The sequence below is a fragment of the Mytilus californianus genome, unplaced genomic scaffold (assembly GCF_021869535.1).
Source record: "Mytilus californianus isolate M0D057914Y unplaced genomic scaffold, xbMytCali1.0.p SCAF_5, whole genome shotgun sequence".
Lineage (NCBI taxonomy): Eukaryota > Metazoa > Mollusca > Bivalvia > Mytilida > Mytilidae > Mytilus > Mytilus californianus.
The window spans coordinates 15,783,420-15,810,908 of record NW_026262701.1 but is presented as its reverse complement, the minus strand read 5'-3'; the positions used below and the strand labels follow the sequence as shown (position 1 = coordinate 15,810,908).

Sequence of the window (27,489 nt, the reverse complement as noted above, 5' to 3'; positions counted from 1 at the left end):
AGCAGAGGGTATGTTACTGCTGAGAAATGGGAAGTTGACTATTTGAAAGTTGAAATCATCACGTTTGTCATAGATTCTAGATTGAAGTCGTCTATCGGTGTCAATATCGAGGAAAAGACCAAGATATGAAGCAAATCTTCTACTTTCTGTGGTATCCTTAATTTCAAGTTCATTATAATATAAGCCATTGATTGAGAAAGCACACTGAACTTTATGGATATCAGAGACGTTACTCATAAACTTGGGCTGTCGTCACAATGAGATGATTAAAACCATAGTTTGTCATACACAATTTTAATAGTATCCTCATGGAGAAGCAAATTAAAATGGATTATGATTAGCTCCAATTAACATCTTGAAACCTTTGAATTCTCATTTTACTTAATAATTGCATTAATTTTATTGAATTATTCATAGCAAATATGGATTGTGTATGTCTTGTAGATGAGAGAATGGCAATCTACTTCTAATTAGCATCAAGTAATCATAACATTTTTGACCTTTCTTTTAATTATGGAACTGTTAAGTCTAGTGAATGTCCAGCAATTTATATTAACTATGCAAATTTACTCAAATGTTTTACCTTTATTTTTTTTTATCATCATTACTGTTTATTGAAGTATTTTTCAACTCAAAAATAAAAAATCTGGATGCCTTTATATATTGTCAACTTTTTTTAAAAACAAGACTTAGTATATTTGAACATCAGACATGGTTATAACAGTTAAGCAAGAGTATTACAATTCATTTAGTCTTTCTTGCAGGTCTAAACTTATCTCGTGCTAATTGAAACATTCGACTGAAGAAATCTATTGGTGCTTTAAACGAAAATCTTGATACACCTGGCTTCTTTTTGTCTACACGCAATGTTGGCGGTGGTAGAGATGGATTCAGTTTATATTTGATTAAAGCTAATATTCCAACCAATAGTTCATCAATGTTATGATTTAGTCCAGCAGACACTTCCATATACTTTGCATCATACACTGTTGAAACATCCTGTGCCTCTGTAAGAAAACATAGTGTTTAATTAGTTGAAGCAGACGTATAATAAAAGATCCAATATACTTATGGATAGATCACATTCGAGGGTGAGTCTTTTGTGGACGAAATGAGCGTCTGTCGTATCTATGATGAGTTTATTACAACCACTGGGTCGATGCCACTGCTGGTGGAGTTTTCCTCCCCGAAGGTCTCACCAGCCCAGTAGTCAGCACTTCTGTGATGACATAAGTTATCATTGATATGGGCATAATTATAAATTAACTGTTTATATTCTTTTTTGGAGATGGTATTGTCTGTTTTTCTTCCTCTTATGATTTATTATTGTCTAATTGGTATTTTCTGTCTCTTTTTCCTACTTCAAGCCACCTAAATATCTTAACAAAGATTGAATAGATTGGTTAGATAAAAAATTCCAACAAAAAAGTCGACAGTTCAGTCGGTTATTCCGCTTCTTTTTCTCAAAAAGAGGTGTGTCCTTAAACATAAAAAAGATTTTTTGCTACCCAAAAAATGAAACATGGAATGCCAGGTACAGCAGGATATATATTAATTCTGTCATCAACAACGTAATATGTATTGTACTAATATGGTGCTGTAAAAAGAAAGTATAGGTACATTGGGTGAGGTTAGTGTTGCTATATCTTACTGTTTTCTGTGTAATTACTGTTGTCAGCGCAAGTCTATTTGGAAGATATCACTGTAATACAATGAGATATAATAATGCTGTCTCAAATTTTCATATTACATAATACATGTAGCCTCTTCGTACTCGTGGAGCTACATATATAAAAATAAATGCCAAAAAAGTTTTTTTTTTATAATATTCAGCTTTTTGATCAACTAATTAATAAAATATCCCAACAGTAATAGTCAAATTTAATGTTGTTCACCTTTAAGTAAATGGAATGACCTGAATAATGTTATACAGACAAAACCGACCAGACAAATTATAATTCGATAAAGTTAAATCTAGATAAATGCTACGAGATATAAACAGTTATACGATTTTATCAAACTCTTAATATTTTTTTTTCAAAATCATAAAACACACATTGCCGTCTTCGATAAGCACCTGCTGGTTTTAATTATAATTTATTAGGAACAGCATCTTAAGCAGCAAGTGCCCTGTTCGTTCGTATTTAACTCACATAAAGCACATGCAGAAATTCTGTAAACAATTTTTATACATATTGAGATTGCACACGCTTTAACTTAACACCCCTAAATTCACTAGCAACATTATATCTAAATGATTTAATATTGGATGCTAAGACGATAAACTTCGCTTTTTGCTATACGATACAAAAATGTTATGCATGTTCAGGGTGAAAACATATTGTAATAAATCAATTAGATTGGTTCTGTAAAGTGGGTCGACTGGGTTGAAGGACAGAAAATGAGCACTGCTACTAAAGAAATAGAGGATGTGCTGTGTGAATTCAAATATTTTGCACTGCAAAAAGTACTTTTTTTATTCGAGGGTGAGTCTTTTGTAGACGAAATGAGCGTCTGTCGTATCTATGATGAGTTTATTTACAACCACTGGGTCGATGCCACTGCTGGTGGAGTTTTCCTCCCCGAAGGTCTCACCAGCCCAGTAGTCAGCACTTCTGTGATGACATAAGTTATCATTGATATGGTCATAATTATAAATTAACTGCATGTTTACAAAACTTTGAATTTTTCAAAATACTAAGGATTTTCTATTCCAGGATAAGATGACATTAGCTGTATTTGGTAAAACCTTTCGGAATTTTGGGTCTTCAATGCTCTTCAACTTCTTAATTTATTTTGACCGTTTCAACTTTTTTGATTCGAGTCACTGATTAGTCTTTTGTAGACGAAACACGCGTCTGGCGTACAAAATTATAATCCTATTATCTATAATGAGTTTATTCTTGAACATGTAGAATGCGAGACACCTAGAGCACTGTAATTAGCTGAACACATTCAGATCGGACGTGAATGCATTTACCTATTCAAATGGACGGCAGCAGTCTAATGATTCATAGTATTAACCCAGATCAATCCCTGTTTGGCCAATTACAAATAACTAACGCACATATACCATTATTAAAAGAATTCATTCTATTTGCCATTATTATCAAGCCATAATATGCTCTAATTGGCTACTTCGAATACTGAATTTTGTACTTAGAATTCTAAATTCAGATATAGAATTTTGAATATATAGAATATCGAACTTAGATATTGAAATTTGAATAGTTCTGACTTTAGATATACGATCTAGAATGGTTATTTTCTGGACTTTAAAAAAAAATTGATACCAGTATTCGATATTTTAAAAAGTCAGTCCGAAGAAAGCTTTTGTAAGATTTCTTTGTCGGATTAATTTGGTATTATAGTGTATCCATTCCTTCAATGGGCTGCTGTTGTTTCAGTGAAGTTTACTTATAATCACCCTTCATTCATCAAGGATGAAATGTTGAGTGGATTCTATAGAGGGAATCACCCTCAAGAGAAATATAACCTTATTTTGTCGTATCCAAATATTTTTTTTTAAAGTCCCCCATATTATTTCTACATTTTTTTAAACGCAAAAACCACATGGGTAAATTTTATGCTGGGGTATAGAATTTAGTTACCTGGACTTCTCCAATCCCGCGAGAACAAAACCAATGCTGAAGTTGGGTGAACGTTTGGCTGTGCGGTGTGTATAAATAGATTTATAAAACACTATCACGTCCTGTCTGAAATGGAACGTTAAATCCGATGCCTCGTTTAAAGAGAGTGCTACGCTTTCTGTGCGTTAACGAACCCTTTCTACAACTATTTGAGGAGCTCGTAAGTGGCCTGTTGTAAAGCTGCTGTCCATATCCAAATTATCTTTATTTCAATGGCAGTCTCTGAATAAATTTTTATAATGTCAAACAGCATTTGTCCTTCAATGACTTAAAATTCATTCTTTATTCTGGTTTTCCCATCTATAGCTTTAATAAGTTTCCCATGAGTAGAGAGGCGTTTAGCACACGAAGATTAGTAGTTTATAAATTGTTTAGATTGGTAATTACTGGTATACACATGAAACCAAAGGAACTAATAACTTTGTAAGATGTATTTTTCCTGTAGGCTCTAAGCATTACAAATAAAGACGAATAATTACTTTTTAATGAGCTTACATTTGCAGACGATTATTCCTTCATGCATATTTCTATTTGTATTTGATAAAAGAAGCGACAAAATAGAACTGCATTGTTAATTAGCTAGCTCCAATGCTTTGGAAGGATAAGAATATGTATTCTCGACGAGTAAATTGTGATAAAATAATTCTTTTCAATGTATGGTAGTGCGGTTTTTATGAATGCTCATGATTATAAACTTACTAACCCCGATATCATTCTAGAACAAAAAGTCATCTTATTGTGGCCGTTATTTAGAAAGAGGTTTAAAGACGCAACTAACAACCAGTAGAACGATGATGCTTCAATACAATGAATGGTGTAAGAATGGTTTATAAAGAATGTTCTACTATTCTGTTCTAGAATCATTAATTGTCGTTCTATATGACAGCTTATTCTGACAGTTCTAAAGAGACGTTGACAAAACGAAGTCGGTAACCCCAAGTTTTTTCATCATATTTTTTTCCAAAATCATGAAATACCTTCACACAATTTTTTATAAAAATTAAAAAATGGAGAATGTGTCCATAGGAACACAGATGATGCCCCCGCTAGCATATAACATTATAAGGGGACATAACTCAAGAACTGTAAAAGTGACGCTACCAAAATTTGAACTTAAACTGAGTTTTGTGGTAATAAGCATTATATATACATTTCATAACCATTTAGTTGAGACAAACTTAAGTTAGAGAACAGAAACGAAAATTTCAGCAATTTTTCCATTTGTAAAAGGGCATTATCCTAGAACAGTAAAAGTGACGCCACCAAAATTCATACTTGATCTGTGTTTTGTGGTAATAAACATTGTGTATAAGTTTCATAACATTTGATTGAAGCAAACTAAAGTCAAAGAACGGAAACGAAAAATTCAACAACTTTTCCTTTTGTAAAGGAGCTTAACTCTTGAACTGTAAAAGTGACGTCACCAAAATTCAAACTCTATATGTGTTTTGTGTAAAGGAGCATTGTGTATAATTTTCATATCATTTGGTTGAGACAACTAAAGTTAGAGAACAGAAACGAAAAATTCAACAATTCTTCCATTTGTAAAGGGGAATAACTCTAGAATGGTAAAGGTGACGCCACCAAAATTCAAACTTGACCTGTTTTTTGTGGTAATAAGCATTATGTATAAGTTTCATAACCTTTGGTTGAGGCAAACTAACGTTAGAGAACAGAAACCAATTTTGGGACATATGGACTGACGGACGGACGTACAGACGGACATGTGTAAAACTTAATGCCCCCTCCGCTACGGCGGGGGCATAAAAAACAAAATATATGTCAAAAACCAAACAGCTAATCAGAGCTGTGGATGAGGGGGGTACATAAACATTCCCTAATTCTAAATGATTTCCCATGATTTTTTAACCCTTGATCACTGCAAAAATAAATAAAATGCTTCACTGAGCGCAGCCTGATACGACCGCAGAGGTCGAACCCTGAACAGTTGGGGCAAATTTGGAGACAATATTTAAGCTTGATACTGTCTGAATTTGGATTGTGATCAAATTTTTGTCATAATATAGGTTTCTGATACAAAATAAATGTGGCCAAAGATCTTACAAATCTATTGCGCAATACTGTGCAATTGAAGATTTCTTCTTGAAACTTCAAAAATAACTCTAGAACGGTTAAAGTGACGCCACCAAAATTCAAACTTGATCTGTGTTTTGTGGTAATAAGCATTGTGTATAAGTTTCATAACATTTGGTTGAGGCAAACTTAAGTTAGAGAACAGAAACTAAAAATTTTGCAATTTTTCCATTTATAAAGGGGTATAACTGTAGAACGGTTAAAGTGACGCCACCAAAATTCAATCTTGATCTGTGTTTTGTGGTAATAAGCATTGTGTATAAGTTTCATAACATTTGGTTGAGGTAAACTCAAGTTAGAGAACGGAAACCAATTTTGGGACGTACGTTCGTACGTACGTACGTACAGACGGACAAGGGTAAAACTTAATGCCTCCACTGCTACGACGGGGGCATAAAAATCACTGGCAGAACTGAGTAGGCTGTATGGTCTTTTAGAGTGAATGATCACATGACTTCCGTTTAGCGTCACCAACATGACTATATTCATTCAAGTCAACATTACCCTCTTAATGTCGTATTGGTAGACAGGTGCCTGGTTTTTATCTTGGCTGGATAACGTATGCAAATTCTATACACAAAAAACTGGGGATAAAAACAGGATGGTCAAAAATTTTAAGTAGCCAATAGTTTGCTTGACATGTGTCAGCTGCAACACTTCTACATAATAAAAATAATAAAATCGGTTTAAAGAGTATATACATCTTACCTTCTGTGTTGACCTTCCGTTTTCTTACTAGATCTAGTTTGTTTCCAACCAAAACAATAGGCCTATCGCTTCCTAGATCCACCCTTAACTCAGAAAGAAGGTCAGATGCTACATCAAACGTATCTCTGTGTGCTATAGAAAATATAACCAGGTATGCATCTGCTTGGATATTCTCTAGATTTATCTGAAAGAACAAGTCAAACATCTGCTTGGATATTCTCTAGACTTATCTGAAAGAACAAGTAAACCATCTGCTTGGATATTCTCTAGATTTATCTGAAAGAACAAGTCAAACATCTGCTTGGATATTCTCTAGATTTATCTGAAAGAACAAGTCAAACGTCTGCTTGCATATTCTCTAGATTAATCTGAAAGAACAAGTAAAGCATCTGCTTGGATATTCTCTAGATTTATCTGAAAGAACAAGTCAAACATCTGCTTGGATATTCTCTAGATTAATCTGAAAGAACAAGTCAAACATCTGCTTGGATATTCTCTAGACTTATCTGAAAGAACAAGTAAACCATCTGCTTGGATATTCTCTAGATTTATCTGAAAGAACAAGTCAAACATCTGCTTGGATATTCTCTAGATTTATCTGAAAGAACAAGTCAAACGTCTGCTTGGATATTCTCTAGACTTATCTGAAAGAACAAGTAAACCATCTGCTTGGATATTCTCTAGATTTATCTGAAAGAACAAGTCAAACATCTGCTTGGATATTCTCTAGATTTATCTGAAAGAACAAGTCAAACGTCTGCTTGGATATTCTCTAGATTAATCTGAAAGAACAAGTAAAGCATCTGCTTGGATATTCTCTAGATTTATCTGAAAGAACAAGTCAAACATCTGCTTGGATATTCTCTAGATTAATCTGAAAGAACAAGTCAAACATCTGCTTGGATATTCTCTAGATTAATCTGAAAGAACAAGTCAAACATCGGCTTGGATATTCTCTAGATTAATCTGTAAGAACAAGTCAAACATCTGCTTGGATATTCTCTAGATTAACCTGAAAGAACAAGTCAAAAATCTGCTTGGATATTCTCTAGATTAATCTGAAAGAACAAGTCAAACATCTGCTTGGATATTCTCTAGATTAATCTGTAAGAACAAGTCAAACATCTGCTTGGATATTCTCTAGATTTATCTGTAAGAACAAGTCAAACATCTGCTTGGATATTCTCTAGATTTATCTGAAAGAACAAGTAAAACATCTGCTTGGATATTCTCTACATTTATCTGAAAGAACAAGTCAAACATCTGTTTGGATATTCATTAGATTACTCTGAAAGAATAAGTAAAACATCTGCTTGGATATTCTCTAGATTAATCTGAAAGAACAAGTCAAACATCTGCTTGGATGTTCTCTAGATTAATCTGAAAGAACAAGTCAAACATCTGCTTGGATGTTCTCTAGATTAATCTGAAAGAACAAGTCAAACATCTGCTTGGATATTCTCTAGATTAATCTGTAAGAACAAGTCAAACATCTGCTTGGATATTCTCTAGATTAACCTGAAAGAACAAGTCAAACATCTGCTTGGATATTCTCTAGATTAATCTGAAAGAACAAGTCAAACATCTGCTTTGATATTCTCTAGATTAATCCGAAAGAACAAGTCAAACATCTGCTTGGATATTATCTAGATTAACCTGAAAGAACAAGTAAAACATCTGCTTGGATATTCTCTAGATTAATCCGAAAGAACAAGTCAAACATCTGCTTGGATATTCTCTAGACTAATCTGAAAGAACAAGTAAAATATTTCTCAAACAATAGTTACGGTTTTATCTTTGCTTTGACAAATTGTGTCGTGTCTTGTCATAAAATGAGAGACACGTTTAGCATGACTTATAATAAACTTTAGATTCAATAAGGTATACTTAAATACACTTTAATTTTATAAACATTACCCGATATATAGTACTACTATATTAGATGGAACCATCTTCTCTTGTTCTTAGACTTTAGAACGGATGTAACAATGATATCTGGATGATGCGTTCGATCTTTTTATATTAAAAGTTAATTATGTTATTATTTAAAATAATATATTATTAAGAGGCGAAAAGCGGAAAAAATCAGACAAATCCATAGCCAACTGACGAAAACAGACAAACCCATAGCGAACATGACGAAAACAGACAAATCCATAACCAACATGACGAAAACAGACAAATCCATAACCAACATGACGAAAACAGACAAATCCATAGCCAACATGACGAAAACAGACAAATCCAAAGCCAACTGACGAAAAGAAGACAACGGTTTGCAAGGAAAAACTTTCAATGAGATGACTTCAACTTTACCATTAAGAGCCCTTGGTGCAGTAGCTATCTTGCAAAGAAAACCCCTTTGTGATAAAAACCATGAAATGAAACGCATCCTTTAGAAAATCGTATCAGCTGAAAGATTTATAATCCATATTCACCTGCTGCTGAAATATTACATTAATTGGAAAATTTACAATGACAAAATTTAGGCAACTCTTTCGTAATGTTTATAGTTCTCAACAAATCCCCACTGTCCATTTGAGATGGTAATAAAGAAATAAAATAAACCTAACTGTATTTGAATCATGATCCATTAAATGTGATAGATCTATGCGATCATAACAAAGTAATAAAAGTTTAAATCCTTCATCTAAGTATACAGTGGAACTTGAAGCAAAAGTAACGCTACTTTCTTCTTATTTCTAACGCTTTAATTATCATCGCAATTTAAGACTTGTGAATTAATATACTATCCTCTGATGTTTCATATATGTATTTGTGCTTTACGATCTGATGCGTCAAGACCGTTACTGTTGTTGTATAAATTTTGCCTTGGTTTTCTCTGAAAATCCACCATTTTCTACATAGAAAATGCTTGTACCAAGTCAGGAATATGACAGTTGTTATCCATTCGTTTGATGTGTTTGAGCTTTTGATTTTGTCATTTGATTAGGGACTTTCCTTTTTGAATTTTCCTCGGAGTTCAGTATTTTTGTGATTTTACTTTTTTCCCCACCTAAGCAGCAATATACCAACTTCAACTGCATTAGGGATATACATTTCCCAACTCATTCGGTATTTAAGAGCTTGCAGCTGCTACTCAGACTTTAGAAAACGTCACCAATGTCTGAGCAGGAAGTTTATGTCAAAGAACGTCTCGTCCTTTTTCTAAAAAAGTTCATTGTTGATAAATATTCCGTATCAACATCACAAATAATACACGATGGTCTTGAAGTATAGATTATAGGTACTGACGTTGTTTTCATCTCAATTTCGTGTTATAGTGTTCTTTTTATTTGTCTTTGTATAGTTTAACCTTTACTGTTTTTTCCATTTTCATTAATATACTTTTGATGTGGCTCTGTATTTATACATCCCGCTATTGTGTTATTGTGCTATGGTCATTTTTGTATTCTTGTCTTTTATTTTTGCTTTGTCTTTAGAGTGTCTTTGTGCCATTTTGTGTTTCTTTGTCGAAATAGTTATTTTTTATAGTGATTAAGATTATAACACAATGTTGACTGCTGTGCCCCCATTTTTGACATTTTTACCTATTATGTCTGTTCGTTTTGCTCACACATTGTTGTCAATATAATAGAATTCTATGCGACTGTCATACAAGTGAGAGGTTTAGCTAACTATAATACCAGGTATAATCAACAATTTTCTACATAAGGAAATGCCTGTACAAAGTCAGGAATATGACAGTTGTTTTCCATTCATTTGATGTGTGAGAGCTTTTGATTTTGCCATTTGATAAAGGACTTTCCGTTTCGAATTTTCTTTGGAGATCGGTATTTTTGTTATTTTACTTTTCACATTTTTCAAACCATGACCTTTTATATCTTACTATACGGTATGGTGTTTGTTCATTGTTGAATTGCCGTACGATGACCAGTTATTGGTCGTCCTTGTCCTTTGGTATATATGGATAGTTGTCTCATTGGCTATAATACAACATCACTTTTTCGTTTTTAAAGATACACTGCAATATATGTTTTAAATGCCGGTATTTACAAGAGGTCATGTTTGAGGTTAAGCTTTTGGCGATTTTGTATATTGTAAGTCCTAATTTTTTTTAAACGAACTGCTATAATTTAAATTCATGGATCCTGTATCACATAATTTATACAACACAGGAAAAGAGAAGTAGCTAAATATTTCTTTGATGTATAAAATTATTTAATCGAAACGTTTCTATCTTAAAATCACATTGGTTACCTAACCACCTGTTGAAATACGTGCAACTTATTATACACGTTGTTATCTACAAAATGTAAACAGAAATAAATACTATCAAATAACAGTTAGAGATGGGAGGAAAACGAATGCTACAAACATTTGCGGACTTGGTAAACACCTGCTGGATTCAATTAATTTATTATTGTACGGAATATAAAGAGCTCCTTGAGTAAATGTACTATGTTGATTTTGTGTTTACTTTATACACAACACCTGCATAAACTTGCGCAAGTGTTTAATTATGATATACTTCGACTCATGAATCAGATTTTCTACTTTCAAAAGCGAGTATGATTGCCATCTTATAATGGCTTAATGTGAATACTTAGTCTAGTATATATTTGTTCCCCTTAAAATATGTTCTGTTATCTGTGTTCGACACAAAAATTGTTAAATAAAAATATCCCTCACTCACATATACCATTTCATCTAAATTTTCTCCATCATTAATAAAATGACAAATACCTAAATGAATTAAGATATCTATATGCAGTTTTCAATAGATAAATGTCTGTTCAAAATGTGAAGTTCTTAATGGCCCTACGTCAAGAAATTATGGAATACAAAAATAAATAAGTGTCTTATATACAATTTGCCAAGCTGTAAATGGCCCTTAGTCTAGAAATAATGTAAAAAATATAACAGTAGATATCAAACATCTGACATCAACACCAAATCCAAAGTCACTATACTGCAGTCTTATTGTAAGCGCCTCCACAATGGCCATGTTTCATATATATTTACATAGAAGTGTTATCTTTTATCAGCAAATAGTTCAGATTTTGGCAATTAAACCAGAAAATGACAAGATAGTACTCCGATTTATATTGCCATACAAAAGCAGTGATAAAGCATCAATTTGACGACAGAAAAATAGACGCAATTAAGATTTCATTCCAAATCCATAACTACACTATGAAACATCTTATGAAAATCTCACTGCATCTGTAAAATTTGAGATAATAACTCTTTTCCTGTTTTATCAGAACCAATTGCTCTTTTATGAACAAGAGAAAAGATGAAATAATTATTTATTACTTCTATGTAAATCAGATGAAAACGTCTCATATATTCGGGGTTGACGCCCCTCAGTCATATATGAGAAGCCTACATCTAATACATACATTTATGATACTTTTCAAGTTTATAAGATCTGTAAATTTTACAAAATTAACAGTCGAGATCCCTTTTGCAAAGTTGTTTACAATGTTATTGTTATCACCGTTTTCAATGATGCTGTATATATTTTGATGTCAAATAACCATAATGTTTGTCTCAGATAACACCCATCAATTAGTCTCTATAGACTCCATAAGTTGGTATAAAAGTTTATATCTGGAAGCTATTCATATTACTTAGGACGGAACTCTTTCATATGTATATCACATCCTTTCCAGATAATTTAATTTAGTTGCTAGTCGCACCACATATCTTTTGGTTGAATTAAATAAAAAATTTAATTATTTCCACAATAAGACGAGTTCAACGAACATGCATCATACCTCATTCTGGTGCTTCGCTTCCTCTTGTGTAAGTCGGAAACATAAATCTCATTTACATTTTTAAGTTTTTCCTGTACATAGATTGATATGGCAAATGAAATGTTGAGGCACTGTCAAATTAATCAAAGTCACAAATTTAATTCATTTGTGAGATTCGCATTGAAATTGGAATCTTTAAGATGATTTTTTAAATGCACATCAAAACTGGTGAAAGTCTAATTGCATTATTTTTTTTTTCTCTTTGAAATGAAGTATAACAAAAAAATCGAGCTATTAGAAAATAAGAAGAAAAGAAAACATATTCGTATTATAACAAACCAATAAAAGGATATGTGGTGTACACGTCAACAAGACGGCAACCATACAAGAAAAAAAGAAACAATATTGGGCGTCATAATTAAACAATGACGTCCATGTTTAAAAGAGAGATATAAGGACATGTACCAATTTTAATCAATATGTTTCTGTATAGGTACTAATCAGGGATTATATGGACTAATTCATTGTTTTACTAATCGGTCCAGATAAATTTGTAACATTTGCGAATTAAAAAAATAAGGTTTAAGATGGCTGGGGAGTCTGCCTCCATCTTGGATTTTGAAGTAGCAGATAACAATTGGTCTAGATCTTTAATGAAATGTGCTAATTTTGAGAGTAGTATGTAATTCATGTGTAAGACTTTTCATGTTTATATAGAAAATTATGTGTTTTTTTCATATTTTACTGCTGTATTTTAAAAAAAAAACATAAAATTTTTGTTTGATTAATTTTTTTTTCAACTTTGCCACATAAGGGGAGATAACTCAGATAGTAGGGGTGATCACTCAGATAGATTAATTTCTATAATAGAAAGTGTTGTGAATTTACCTATTTTAATATGTAGCAAGAAAACAAGTCCGGTGACCCCATTTTTCTTTTTCATATCTGAAAGCATGTTATAAGAGCTATCTTCTCACATTTTATCTTAAAATTCTATGGTGTAGTTTTCTTTTTATCACACAAAATTAGATTTTCCATGCATAATCTATACAAAATCTGACAATTTTGCACAACCTGTAGCGTGTAAAACAGTCTGGTGACCCATACTTTTTATTATATTTTGGAAAAAAGCATGATAAAAACTACATTTTGACAAATCATTTAAAAATTCTATGGATTCTAATTAAGACCCCCCATCCACCTTAAGCAGGACAAAATATACGGTTTCAATATACATGCACTGTATGTATTACAGACTGAACTAATTTTGCAAATAGTTACGGACTTTTTGTTTTTTGATAATCCCTGGAAGTTTAGTACATTAGTCGTTTCCTAATCGTAGTGACATCAACTTTATGAAAAATGTTATGTTCAGATCTGTTCTTTCCTTTGTCTGTTTTATATCCAACATTTTATTGTTTATCCATTGAAGATAAAAACTAACTACGTTGGGAATTCCAATGAACAAGTTGTTTAATGTATGCCAGTATTCTTTATAATAGTTCATCTGTCGGTCAATGGAACTCTCAAACTCGGCATCTTAACATTTAACATGGTTATAACAGATAATTAGTGGTCTTCATATCCTGAACGAAGCAAAATTCTCTAGGTTTTTGTTATTCTAACATTAGACAGAAGTAAATGTTCGCCTGAAAATGTATCCAACACAAAATAACGTTTGCACAACATATTCATTTCCATTTTTATCATTATTACAATTCGTTCAACAGCAAATGAGTTTTAATCCTAATATTTCAAAAACGATTTTTAATGGAAGACCTTAGAAATTAGTAAAATTGTGATAAAAACGATTGTCATAAATATGCATGCCCGAGTTGAAAACTATACAATCGCAAAGATTCAAATACTTAAACAAGTGAAAGTAGGTAGAACTTCGAAATGATAGAGATTGATAAGAACAGATGTTTAGTCTTCCTTGTTCAAAGCCAGTTCAATGAATTGAAATCAAGTTAAGGAACGGTTTGTAATCAAACTCCAATTTCGGCTTGTTAAAATGCAGTTATTTCGATGACATTTACTGCAAAGATGAAATACTAGACAATCATAGGTGTAATTTATGCTGTTTTTTTTTAAAGTTCAACTCAAACTGAACAACTGGATCTTCTTCACTCTACTGGATTATCTTAATTTCATATGTTCGCATTTCGCCCAGAAGATGACTTTGTTAATCGCATCTCATCCATGTATCAGATGTAAGCTTCTCATATTTGAGGGGCGTTGGCGCCTAAGATATGAGACGACTTCATCTGATTTCCATAGAAGTGATAAATAAATATTCTATCTTTTCTCTTTTTCTAATACGCGCAATTAGTTTTGATAAAACAGGAAAAGTGTCATAATCTCAAATTTTCCAGGTGCAGTAACCCTTTCAGAAGATGTTGTGTAGTTATGGATTTGGAATGAAATCTTAATTGCGTCTACTTTTCTGTCGTCAAATTGATACCTTAACACTGCTTTTGTATGGAAATATGAATCGCTGTACTATCTTGTCTTTTTCTGGTTTGCTTGCCAAAATCTGAACTATTTGCTGAGAAATGATAACACTTCTGTGTAAATATTGTTACTCCTATAGAATTTGACATGAAGGTCGGTTTTTTCGTTTAAAATGTTTCACATTTTGTCATGTCGGGGCCTTTTATAGTTGAGTTTTACCCATTGTTGAATGCCGTACAATGACCTATATAGTTGGTTAAATCCACGTCATTTGAAATCTGGTGGAAAATTCTCTCATTGGCAATCACACCACATCTCCTTATTTTTATATTTCAAATACGTTAAATTGAATGACTTCCGTTTTTCCACTATGAAATTTCCGTATTGGTGAAGAAACATTCAAGCAGGAACTGCATACTTACGAAGTATATAATTATATCTCCCAGTTGATACGATATTTCCTTGGCTTCCATTTCCTGTTATGATTTATTTGATAGAGGGTAACTTAAAACAAGGTTCTTAATGGTAAAGTTAAAGTCATCGCTTCAAAAGTTTATGAACACGTCTATCATGACTTGGGTTACCGTTTCGGAAAACTGTGTCACAAATGACCACAGTCATGCATGTTCCAGTTTTTATAGCCACAATCCCGTTCCAATTTTTTTGTTTATATCAAACTACCACTGAATGAGACCGGAGTTCTCATTCGTTATTTGGGAGGGCTCGTGTTGAACAAGCTTTAGTTAGTGGAAGTTCAACATTTAGTATATGAACAAACAATGTCGATTTCAATGCGTACAATAATTATTTCGGGAATAAATTTCAGTTATTGAGAGATCAAAATAAAATGTTCCCAGCATCATCGTCTAAGGCCAACTTAAGCGATGCAAATAAGCTTAAAAGTATGTGCACTTCATCAAGCAAGGTGTGTGTCTGTTACGTTAGCTAATATAATGAGAATACCAAATGGATGAATTATTAAAGATGTCAATTGTAGATCTATAGTCTTAAGTAATAAGACTTAAGCTCGTTGTTTTTCAGCGTGTGACATGCATTACACTGTATGGGTGATATCAAATGCAATTAACATCTACGATTTCCCAGTTATACAATTTTTGCAAAGAGATATCTGTTAACACTTTCATGTAAAGAATATAACAGAAAGTAAAAGATGTCTGTATGTAATAAAAATTGTATGAAGAATTCGCTCTTTCCGGAACAAATATTATGGGGAGTGCAATACAAATATTAAAAATGTCATAGTTTTTGTTGTGGGGAAACGCCCAAATTGAAACACGATAAGTGTTTTTAAATGTGATTAAATTGTATCCACTTGTTTCACTGACATCCTTTCATTGGTTAATTTAACATTCAGCTTCAACAAGTGGAAATGCCACATTCATTGAAAGATTTGGAGAGACACCTAACATCATACAAATGAAACACTTAATACTTGTGAACAGTGCCATTGTCGTCAGCGATTCATCGAAATTGTTTATAAACTTTTTTCTTTTGTTTTATGAATAGGAAACTTTAGGATGTTGAATTAGTCGGACGGACAGCATCATAAAGACCCCGTTTCTTTTTTTAGTACGCGTTATGATAGATAACTGCGTTTTTATGTAATTTGAGATACTTTTAGGATGAATATATTCGCATTTGTCGAAATTGTGCGCACTCCCTTCATCGCATAAGTAATCCTTAAGTGAAGTTTTTCGAAAGATTTTTTTAAAACAATTTTACTTATATCCATAAAAAAATAACGAGCTTTATGCATTGCCGTTGAAAGCTATTTGATACGAAATTTGCAAGTGTGCATGTTTTTGTAATTGATTTTGCAACGAATGAAGGTCTCCAATAATCAAAATAAATATATTAAAACCTTTTCCTATATTTATATCTGTTGGATAAAAATTTGATAATACTTCGGTTTTGAGTATCTTCAAGGATTTGTATAGAACTATAAAATTCTTGGCCCCTATCTTTAAGAATCTTTAATTCTACTTCATGATCAGAAACACGACATAACGTAGTTATTACCCCAAAGCGGTGTAATTGTAAATTTTAACAGACTAAAACATATTTATGTCGTCTGAAAAATCGCCCTGGTGTGAAATTGATCCACCCTCTTTTTAGACATGCCAACAAAATATAGACTATATATTCGACAATCTCGAGGATGATTGAAACTAAAAAGGAAATAAGAAATATACCAAACACACGAAATGAAAGAACAAAACAAAATTCAATTCAACAACACAAGGTACCAAGCATTAGATTGGAATCATGTATGGAATGTTTCTATTATCTATGGAATACAGGAATGTTTATGGTCCTCCTGGGTCTTACCTCATTTTCTCTGGAATCCAGGAATTCAAGAGTAGATTCTTCTCCATTAAGCTGTACAGGAACAATGCTGTTTCCTTCACCATGATCTTAAAAATAATGAAAAACATTAAAGGACCTCTTTAGTTTTTCCCACTAATTGCGATTTAAAGGGAGAATGATTCCATCTCAAAAACTGGTTAAGATCTTAAGTAAAGAAACTCGTCGGTTGATACTTTATTTATTCCACCAGTCTCATAAGATATGTATTATTCTTTTGTCATTTTTCTTAAAGGAATTAAGTGTAGATTGAATATCGTTGCGTTAGAGATTTTGAAATATTACGTAAACATTTGCATTTTGTTGACGAACATACTTTTTTCTAATTGTTCTTTTCTTTTTTTTCGGCAAAGAAAGGGGAATATAGATGGGTTGTAGTCTTGTGAACGTATTCCCATTTTATTAACATTCATCATTTTAATGTAGGACTAAGTTAGAGACAGCAGTAGTTTCAAATTTAGTATATATAAGAATATATTGAAATTATTCGCGTAAAGTATCATTTGAGATATGCATACAATTGGGCAAAGGGTATATTACTGTCGTGAAATAGGATATTGGCAATGGAAAGGCTGCAATCGTCACGTTTGTCATAGATCCTACTTTTAAGTCGTCCTTGTGGGTGTTAATATCAAAAAAAAGACCCAGAAATACTAAATATTACACATATGTACTTTCACGGTACTATAATCTGTCGATACTTATATTTTGGTATTGCACAAGGTCATGTTTTCTCTGACTGTTAATGACGTCTTTACAATAAATCCATTGGATGTTGGATGTGTACTGATTGATATTTTAGTCTTTGATACATGATTTTTTTTTTATTAGTTGTTATTGGCTTTTAACTAGCTGTCAGGACCTGCGAGTACTCTCAGATCTGTACTTAGTGTCTTTTTTGTTGTTAGGGATGAGGGATGGATATATACCCTGTCACGTCCTGTCTGTGTTTTTGTTTGATGTTTTTCTATGTATCGATCTGATGAGTTAAGCCTTTTTCAACTGATTTTTATAGTTTGTTCTTATGTTGTGCTGTTGCACCCCTGTCCCAGGTTAGGAGAGGGTTGAGTGCTCACAGACACGTTTAACCCCGCCATATTCTTTATGTGCCTGTTCCAAGTCAGTAGCCTGTTGGTTCACGTCTGTCATATTTATTATTCGTAAATTGTTTTGTTATAAATTAGGCCGTTAGTTTTCCCAATTGAATTGTTTCATATTTTTCATGTCGGGGCCTTTATAGCCGACTATACGGTATGGGTTTTTCTCATTGTTGAAGGCCGTACGGTTGCCTATAATTGCTTACATCCACTTTATCTGAACTTTGGTTGATAGTTGTCTCATTGGTAATCATACCACATCTCCTTATTTTTATATATAAGTTCGGTAAAATTCCTAATCTCAAGTTCACTGGTATGTATTAGATACACCTTGAGTGCCAAAAGGGTTGATTTAACTCGTAATTTCATGGTTGTAGCATAAAAATGATATAAGAATTGAATGCTTCGTTTTGTTATTTTATAGAGTTGTAAAAGCGTTGAACGTTTACGCATGCACATTTTCGGCCAAAGCTTTGAGGTGTCACACCACTAATTCGTACCCTGACAGAAAGCAGTACATATTTAACACAAAATAGTTCCTACGTATGGGTGTTACTTTCAAAATATGTAGAATATTTTGGTAATTTTGGTATCAAATGAAAGCTGAATGACTGGTGATCATTCTGGAACACTTTTTGAATATAGTTTTGAATAGTAAAATATTGCATGAAATTTAAAAGGTACGGTATATTTTGCCTGTTTGTCAGATCTGAAGTACCTGTTTTAGTACATCCGAAGTTCCGGGAACCAGTTCTCTCCTATATGTAATTAAGGATATATTGGTTTTTTTTTTTCAGTACAAGACATCACAAGGTTTTGCTTTGACATGCAATGATTGTCACTTTATTTGAACTTAAGACAAAAGAGCTGTGCCTACTTGAAATTGAGGTATTTAACATAGAAAGCAATGGGTTCATGAATAAGTGATGTACTTCATTTACACCCTCAATAAAATTACTAAAAAATCAATTCTTAAATGTAAGAGTAATTTTTGTGCATTGGAAGAGCTGTTTCCAGTTGAAAATTATCATATGTGAATTTTATCAGAACAAAATGCTAACCTACGCATGGTAAATTTATAATGCATGTTAACTTTATGATAAGGATCGAAATCGCAATTATAATAATCAAAAAGCATGTTTGTTCATCTGTATAAAAGATAAGGAACAGATGTATAAATATACAAGATAGAATTTACTTTGCAGATGTAGATTATTTCCGTTCATGCTGTTTATACGTTTTGATTATTATAAAATAAGTGTATAATATATCTAACAGAATAATAATGACCTGCTAGCCCTTTTGAAACAAGATTTAGAAAAAACAAAGATTTAACCTTTTCTTAAGAAATGTATTGATCAGTAACACCTATCGACGATAGCATTGAGACCATCAATTATTAAGGGTGGAGAAAAAAAACATTAAAAATCGTTGTTTGTGTCATTATAGGTTATAGCATTATTTGTGAAGTGTTCGCTGATCATTATATGGTCTAGATAGCTTTAAAATTTGTACGATTATGTTTGCTGATTGAACTATCACTCCCATGCCATATTAACTTTATTTGTTTCTAATTATTGGGATATAATAATGCTTCTTATGCTATGAGTTCATGGTCAACTTATTTCAATTTCAAAGTATCTAAATTATGCCTGCCATCGATTTTCTTCTGGACATATCTATCTATGTAAGGGTACTTGACGAAGCAATCGTTTAGTTCGATAACCGGTTGGCAATGTTGTATATAATACATTAGGTGGTTCTTGTCCGTGATTGTTAAATGTCTTATCAGACTTAATGTTTTGTCATTTCGAGAATTTGGTGTTGATGTCTCTGGGTTATGTTTTTTTTTTGTCTGATCAACGTTTAACCAGCATCTCCTTTTATTTTTTACCTGTATTTGGTTTACTCAAAAAAGCGCAGCTTGATACGACCGCAGAGGTCGAACCCTGAACAGTTGGGGCAAGTATGGACACAACTTTCAAGCTTGATACAGCTTTGCATTTGGATTGTGATTAAATATTTGACACAGCATAGGTTTCTGACACAGAATGAATGTGGTCTAAGAACTTAAAAATTTTAAATTTGACATTCACCTACTATGGTCCAATATCCAAAATCTAAATACATGGTTAGATTCAGCATATCAAAGAACCCCAAGCATTAAATTTTTGATGAAATCAAACAAGGTTTAATTTTGGACCCTTTCGACCTCAATGTGGACAAAGTTGATAATGGGGCCCAAAAATCAAAAATCTAAATACATGGTTAGATTCAGCATATCAAAGAACCCCATATATTCAATTTTTGATGAAATCAAACAAAGTTTAATTTTGGACCCTTTGGACCTCAATGTGGACCAATTTAAAAACGGGGCCCAAAATCCAAAAACTAAATACACGGTTAGATTCAGCATATTAAAGAACCCCAAGAATTCAAGAATAAAACCCCATTGAAATTGGTCAAGAAATAAGCAATTTATACGAAGTATCTTCTTTTGCACAATACTGTGCAATTAAATATTTCTTGCTATTGCGCATTACTGTACAATTGACAATTTCTTGCTATTGCGCAATATTGTGCTATTGGATATTTCTTGCTATTGCGCAATACTGTGCAATTGAAGATTTCTTGCTATTGCGCAATACTGTGCAATTGAAGATTTCTTGCTATTGTGCAATACTGTGCAATTGAAAATTTCTTGCTATTGCACAATACTTATTATATAATAATTTACACATCCTGTTTGGTGTGTATCTCCTACAATATCATTATTATTTGCTTTTAAATATTAATCAGAAATAACCAACTTAAAATGGAAAATTTTAAAAGAAAAAAAAAAGGAAAAAAAGAAAAATCCCTCCCCCAAATTTTTTGAACCCCCTTATGATTCATCACACCCAAACTCAATCCCAGCCTTCCCTTTGTGGTATGGTACCTTGCAGTACAATTTCAGAGAGATCCATACACTTGAACACAAGTTATCGTCTGGAAACTAGAAAAATGTGTTTTTTGGCCCCTTTTTGGCCCCAAATTCCTAAACGTTTAGGGCAATTACCCCCAAACTCAAACCCAGCTTTCCCTTTGTGATATGGAACCTTGTAGTACAATTTCAGAAAGATCCATACACTTACACACAAGTTATTGTCATGAAACTAGAAAAATGCTTGTTTTTTGCCCCGTTTTTGGCCCCTAATTCCTAAAATTTTGAGGCAATTACCCCCAAAATCAATCCCAGCATTCCTTTTGTGATATGGAACCTTGTGGTACAATTTCAGAGAGATCCATACACTAACACACAAGTTATGTCTGGAAGTTACAAAAATGCTTATTTTTGGCCCCTTTTTGGCCCCTTATTCCTTTACTGTTGGTACCATAACCCCAAAAATCAATCCCAACCTTCCTTATGTGGTATTGAACCTTGTAGTAAAATTTCATAGAGATCCATTCATTTAAACTAAAATTAGAGTACGAAAACCAATGTGTCTTCGGACGACGCCGGACGAGACGACAACGACGACGACGACGACGACGCCAACGTCATACCAATATACGACCACAAAAATTTTTTTGCGGTCGTATAAAAATCAGAAATATGTTTTAAACATGTTAAACTGCTGGACTTAGAATATTGAAAAGTGTACATTATATATTAGACACATTTTTCACCAATTTTACACATTTCCATACAATCAAATTAGTATTCAATCTACGCTACATATTGCATCGAAAGACCATCTTTAACCAAAACGAATTAGTTTGTATATGAAAGACAATTTATAGCTTTATTTTTAAGTGAATACTGATTTTGGTGAAGAATTTCCTTCTCATACATTTTTAGATAAATAATCAAAATTCGACAAAATCTATCAAAACGACGTATTAAGCGATCTTTAGACATTTATATTTTAGTCATATTTTGAGCCATTCTATTGTTAGAACCTCAAAGAAGACACACGAAACTATGATTTAAATTTTAGCTAATACTGAAATTTTTGAAAATTGGCGTGAAATAAATGTAGGGTCGCCACCTCTGTCGTTCTTGCATGTGAATTTCACTACATTTAATTGTATACATTTGCATGCAGTCAATAGCAAATTTATCGGAAGAACTGAAAAAAAAACAGACAAAATACCAGTAAGTGCTGTTTTGATGTTTCAGTGCAATTCTTCTCTCATGTTATACATCAACGAATGTCAAAAGTAATTAACAAACTGCAATGATAATTGGCCATTATTACTGATTCCTCTCAAGGACTCTGCCAGATACATGTTTAATAAATCAAGCATCAAAAACGTCGTTTCTGATTGTGAGTAGCATGACGGCTACAAGTTTTTCGCCCTGATAATAGACCACACGCCCCTCTTTAATTGAAGGTCGGAGATTTAGATTTTACTTAGTAAACTCGTGTGTTGCCATTCGTCCGTCTTGCAACCAATGTTAACTGTCCAAAAGTTTTGATCATCTTGCATGTACATATCTTATTAAGGAATATTGTAGATTTATATATTTACAATACATAATGCATTGAAGTTTCATATTCTATAAATACCATAATAGAACTTTAAACAATCCTGTTCATATCTAATAGAATTTTAATCAGTGTGTAGGAGTTATGAGTATCTGTATTGGAATCTACCATATCTGGTATATTATCGTTACTTAAAACCATAATATATCTTCATAGAAACAATTTCCACATTTAAACAAAATCTTTTAGTAATGATACTCGGAAGGTCCTAAACAAATTTTCAGTTTTATGTGGACAAACCCAAGTAAGAAATGACCACCTCAAAGGAACATAAATAGAACCATACAAATATTACATGCATGCAGGTTCTCAGACTATTAAATCATTTGCCAATCCTTCCAATCTTCCGCTCCTTTACGTAAATCTCTCTAGCGTTGGAGCACACTCAGCTAGCTGTGTTCCCTTAACGGATCATTTTTGAAAATGTTAATGTATTCACGTAGAATTTATTTCAAAGTTAAAATGTTGAAAGGAAATCCTCCAATGTAACGTTGCACATGCACAAAATTTATTTACAGGAATGTTCATATTATATACACCAAGCACTCATAGTACGTTGGCCAATATGTACAAAATGTAGATTTGATATTAAAAGCAATGTCTAGCTAAATATTATCTATGAACGGTCGGCACTGATTTAAAGTAGCGTCTCAGGCCTCCATGACAGTCTTGAACATTAAAACTTAATATTAAATAAAGGACGCTGCTATTTTCAGTGTTTGGTACAGGTTGGCTGTCACTGTGCACAACATAGAACCCTATGGGGGAAAACCAGAGAACTATTTTTTGCCAGAAAACACTGTCAAACATCCAAACATACTATCCACACTGATCTGTGTCCACACTTGTAGAACTTTAAAAACATATTTTTCAATTATTTTTGCGTAATAAAATAATTGCATATTTTTCATCGCTGTTCTTTTTGTAACTTTTCAAATCAAACAAAATGAGGAATCAATGACGTTGTATTAGTTCATGTAATCTGGGAATAGTATACTAACAATATATTATGTCCCAGATGTAATCTGCTATATGAGTTTACATCGAATCGATCATTTCTAGACAGGAAAATCATAGTTATTATTGAATATCATTTAATTTGAAAATTGTATATTAAATGGACCTTTTCCGTAAGAGTTAGATGTATGTAATGTCTACGATGAAGTGCCAAAAGGTTCAGTATTTCATTTGGAGTTTGATGATACTATTTTATAACCGTCTCTAGTTTCGGTAGCCGTACTTTTTGTGTCAGTAATTGATAATGAATAATAGTCATAGTACATGATGTGCCTTGGCGACAAAGACCCCATATTCTACGCATGTCTATGAAAATATACATATACTCAGGTGGAATTTATTTGACAACTGTGCACGAGACACAATTTTTAAAAGATACTGGTGAATAACAATATCATTGCACGAACATCATGTACATCGTTAAATGATAGAGTCGCTAGCTTATCGCATGCTTCTTGAGAAGCCGTGTATGACGTCTGTCTAAGTACCATCTCAACTGATATTATATAACTGTAGACTCAATGGAAGAATAATTGCTCATTAAACTATGTTTTTGTATGGTTTTATTGTCAAAACCTGCAACTTTTTCTGACGAATGAAAAAGCATTTTTAGTATTTATAGTAATTAAAAAATGTCACGATATTCTTCATTTCTCGAGCTTCTTATTTATATATCATAACACGCATGTAGTTTTATAACTTTCTATACTTCTTTTATTTCTAACTAACAGGTGTATAGACTCTAGGACACAGCTGTATATTGATACATAAAAGCATGTTTTAAAGTCTCTCTAATTAAACAATTACTCAAAACACTTAGAGAAAGCTTACAATAAATTCTGAACGCTTGACATGATATAAATCTCCTGACAAAATGCCAATGTTATCTCTGTATCAGTACTAAAGTTATGTTGTTTACAGAATACATTTTTATCACTAGTATCTTTATTATTAGTACTTATGCCTGTAATGAAGTCATTGGTAATCTACGTTGTGTATTGTGTATTTTTAACGAAGTGGAAGCTTAAAACCATAAATCCAGTAGTCTTTGCATTTTAACATCGATTTGTGATCTGATCGGCCACTTTATGAGGATTTACTGCAATGTTTTTGTTTAATATAAATGTTATTGGTTTTCTAAACTTATTGTTTTCATAGTCCGAATAACTAACGTATTTACTTGAAGACGCTGATTAAAGAAACATAGTGTGCGTGCTAACTATATCAACTATTGAGAGCAAGTTGACCTAGATAGGGCCTTAATTTTAAATTCCACCAAAAACGAACAAGACTTTGATATACGCAATAACGCTCCATGATATTGTATAAAAGTTTCGATCTTATAAATCACATGGAAACCGTAAAAGTGGAAGACGGAAATCCGGGAAGGGCGTATAACTTTCTTTTTGAGGAGGAAAGGAATATGCATTTTTTGGGGAAAAAAACTAACTTCCAATTTTGGCCAAGATGTTGGCATTTCTCCGGTAACATAAATATATATAACATGATAATATGAGGCAGGTGATACACGTTTGTATCAAAATCAAAAGCTCAAACACATCAAACGAATGGAAAACAACTGTCGTAATCCTGAATTTGTACAGGCATTTCCTTATGTAGAAAATCGTGGATTTAACCTGGTTTTATAGCTAGCTAAAACTCTCTCTTGTATAACAGTCGCATATAATTCCCGATTATATTAACAACAATGTGTGAGCAAAACAAACAGACATAATAGGTAAAAATGTAAAAAAATTGGTGTCATTTGTAACTCTTGTATCGTTTAAACCGACATTATAAGCTGGATGGTTTTCCCTTTACCCTTAAAATTAAACTTACCGATTGAATTGTCAAAGGCAACATATTCCGATGTCATAAACTGATGCGTTATTGCAGTTTTGCCTACTCCATGAGAACCAAGCACTACAACTTTATAGTACGAAATTTCAGGAGGAATATCCACTGTCTTCTGTACTTGTACTTCTAGAGGAACACGACGATTAGGCCTTGGACTCGGTGTATATGCATATCTTACTTGTTCCGTTGACGGAACACGGTCACCCTTTTTCCTAAAGGAATCACCCCTATTCACTATTCCTTTTGTGGTTGTTTTAAATGAGCGCACCCTACGAACTGAGTGTTCCTTTTCCTTGCTTTCAAGCGATATTTGATGTAAGTTTGGAGTACTTAGTGGTAAACTACTTCTACGTCTCAATCCGTGAACATGTGATGACACTTTCAAGTCCTTCCCTGAAGATCCATTGTTCAATTTAGAACGTGGTCGTTTCCTTTCTTTTTCTATTTCCCCAGGTTCTCTGAAGGAACCAGAACGCAACGGTAACACAAGACGTTCGTTCTGTTCTCGAAAAGAACCTGATCGTGGGACATTATTTCCTGGAAATAAGAGAGACTGAGACATAGAATGGCTTGTATCTATAAAACTACTTGATGAACCGTGACAGACTTTACAATCCACGTAATGATCTATCGTCATTTCTTTTTTCCTAACATTTAATTTTGTTAAAAAGACGTCATTTGATTATAAAAGGTCGTATATTTCCCTCTAATGTCTATATAACAAGCTGCTAACAAGAAATCAATTGAAAGCCTTCCGACAACTTTAAATTTTATGCAAGCTTACACTGAAAACTGAAGTGCAGTTTTATCCTCCTGTAATTGTAAAGAAAATGTTAATAGCATTAGATTACGGTAATTTAGAATTATACATTCCGTCACAAAAGAATGCCCTATTGATTCTCTTTGCATCCACAATCCCTTAGTCTTATAGCAGCACGTTCTCCACTAGTATCCTAAGATATGATCATTAACAATTTGTGAATTATAGTCGCACGCGCTCTAAACATATTAATCATCAGAAGGATATAAATCAGTTGTTACATACACTAGACAAGAAAAAATAGTGTAGACGGGAAAACAACAATATATAGGATCAAATTATTGAATGAAAGACATGGTATAATATTGAAAAGTCTTTGATTTCATAATTGATACAAAACATTTATTCAACAATATTAATAAGGTGCTTTAAAACAAATCATTAAAAATCAGTTAAAATGATATTGCATTTGTAATAATGAAACATTGTTATAAGACTTTATGAACATCTTTTTATTTCGTTTCGGTTTTTATACTTTTGGGGAAATGACCGCCCGGTTCATACACTGCCATATGGCCATAAGTGTCATAAATTATTTGTTTAATATAAGCTTAATATATGAACTGGAAACTGGGAAATTAAAGTTTGGGTTAGGCTGTATGTAGACTTTTTTTAGTGGTGAGGCCCCGCGGGCAAACACCCGTGGTTTCGCTGAATGTTCACAATACCGCAAGAAACACAAGAGGACAATGATTTTGGATTCTGTTTTGATTCTTCATTATACACATACAGTGCCTGGTCCAGGAAGGCAAAAAAAAAAATATAGATGAACGGAAAAGTGTTTGTCTGGAAGAGACACAAATTCTGCAACATTTAACCATTACCAAGGATTTATATAAATCCTTGATTAAACCAAGTCTCTAAACATTAGCGCCCTTTTACCTTTCTATTTCTTTCTCTTGTTATCTTATCAGCTGAATGATATATATACAAGTTTGTGATAAGTTGAAAATGTTTATAGAATGCCAATGTCTGGCGGATAATATAATATGGCTATTAACTCTTTAATGTATTACGGTGTATTATCTTACTTTTACTGGGATAAAATCACCGTGTTTACACAGAGATGCAGGAGCTATTATAAATTCTATATGTTGATATATTTCTTCAAGCGTATAAAGTAATGACTTAGTAATAATAATTCATAATAAT

At 32.7% G+C, this 27,489-nt stretch overlaps 1 protein-coding gene across 1 annotated transcript; it reads right to left on the bottom strand.

The window, feature by feature from the left end:
- Window positions 1-565: 565 nt before the first annotated feature.
- Window positions 566-26,534, bottom strand: LOC127701064 (GTP-binding protein REM 1-like). The gene is made up of 4 exons (XM_052204857.1): window positions 25,500-26,534; window positions 16,979-17,064; window positions 6,453-6,636; window positions 566-1,007 (listed from the first exon to the last, which is right to left on the bottom strand). The coding sequence occupies exons 1-4, from the start codon at window positions 26,152-26,154 to the stop codon at window positions 745-747; spliced, it is 1,188 nt and encodes a 395-aa protein (XP_052060817.1). The 5' UTR covers window positions 26,155-26,534; the 3' UTR covers window positions 566-744.
- Window positions 26,535-27,489: the final 955 nt, after the last annotated feature.

Excerpts from the sequence above, each read along its gene's own strand:
- LOC127701064 (XM_052204857.1), bottom strand. The coding sequence starts at position 26,154 with ATGACGATAGATCATTACGTGGATTGTAAAGTCTGTCACGGTTCATCA. Across the intron at positions 17,065-25,499 it reads TGCCTTTGACAATTCAATCG|ATCATGGTGAAGGAAACAGC; the intron begins GTAAGTTTAATT and ends ATTATTTTTAAG. Across the intron at positions 1,008-6,452 it reads ACGGAAGGTCAACACAGAAG|AGGCACAGGATGTTTCAACA; the intron begins GTAAGATGTATA and ends GTTTTCTTACAG.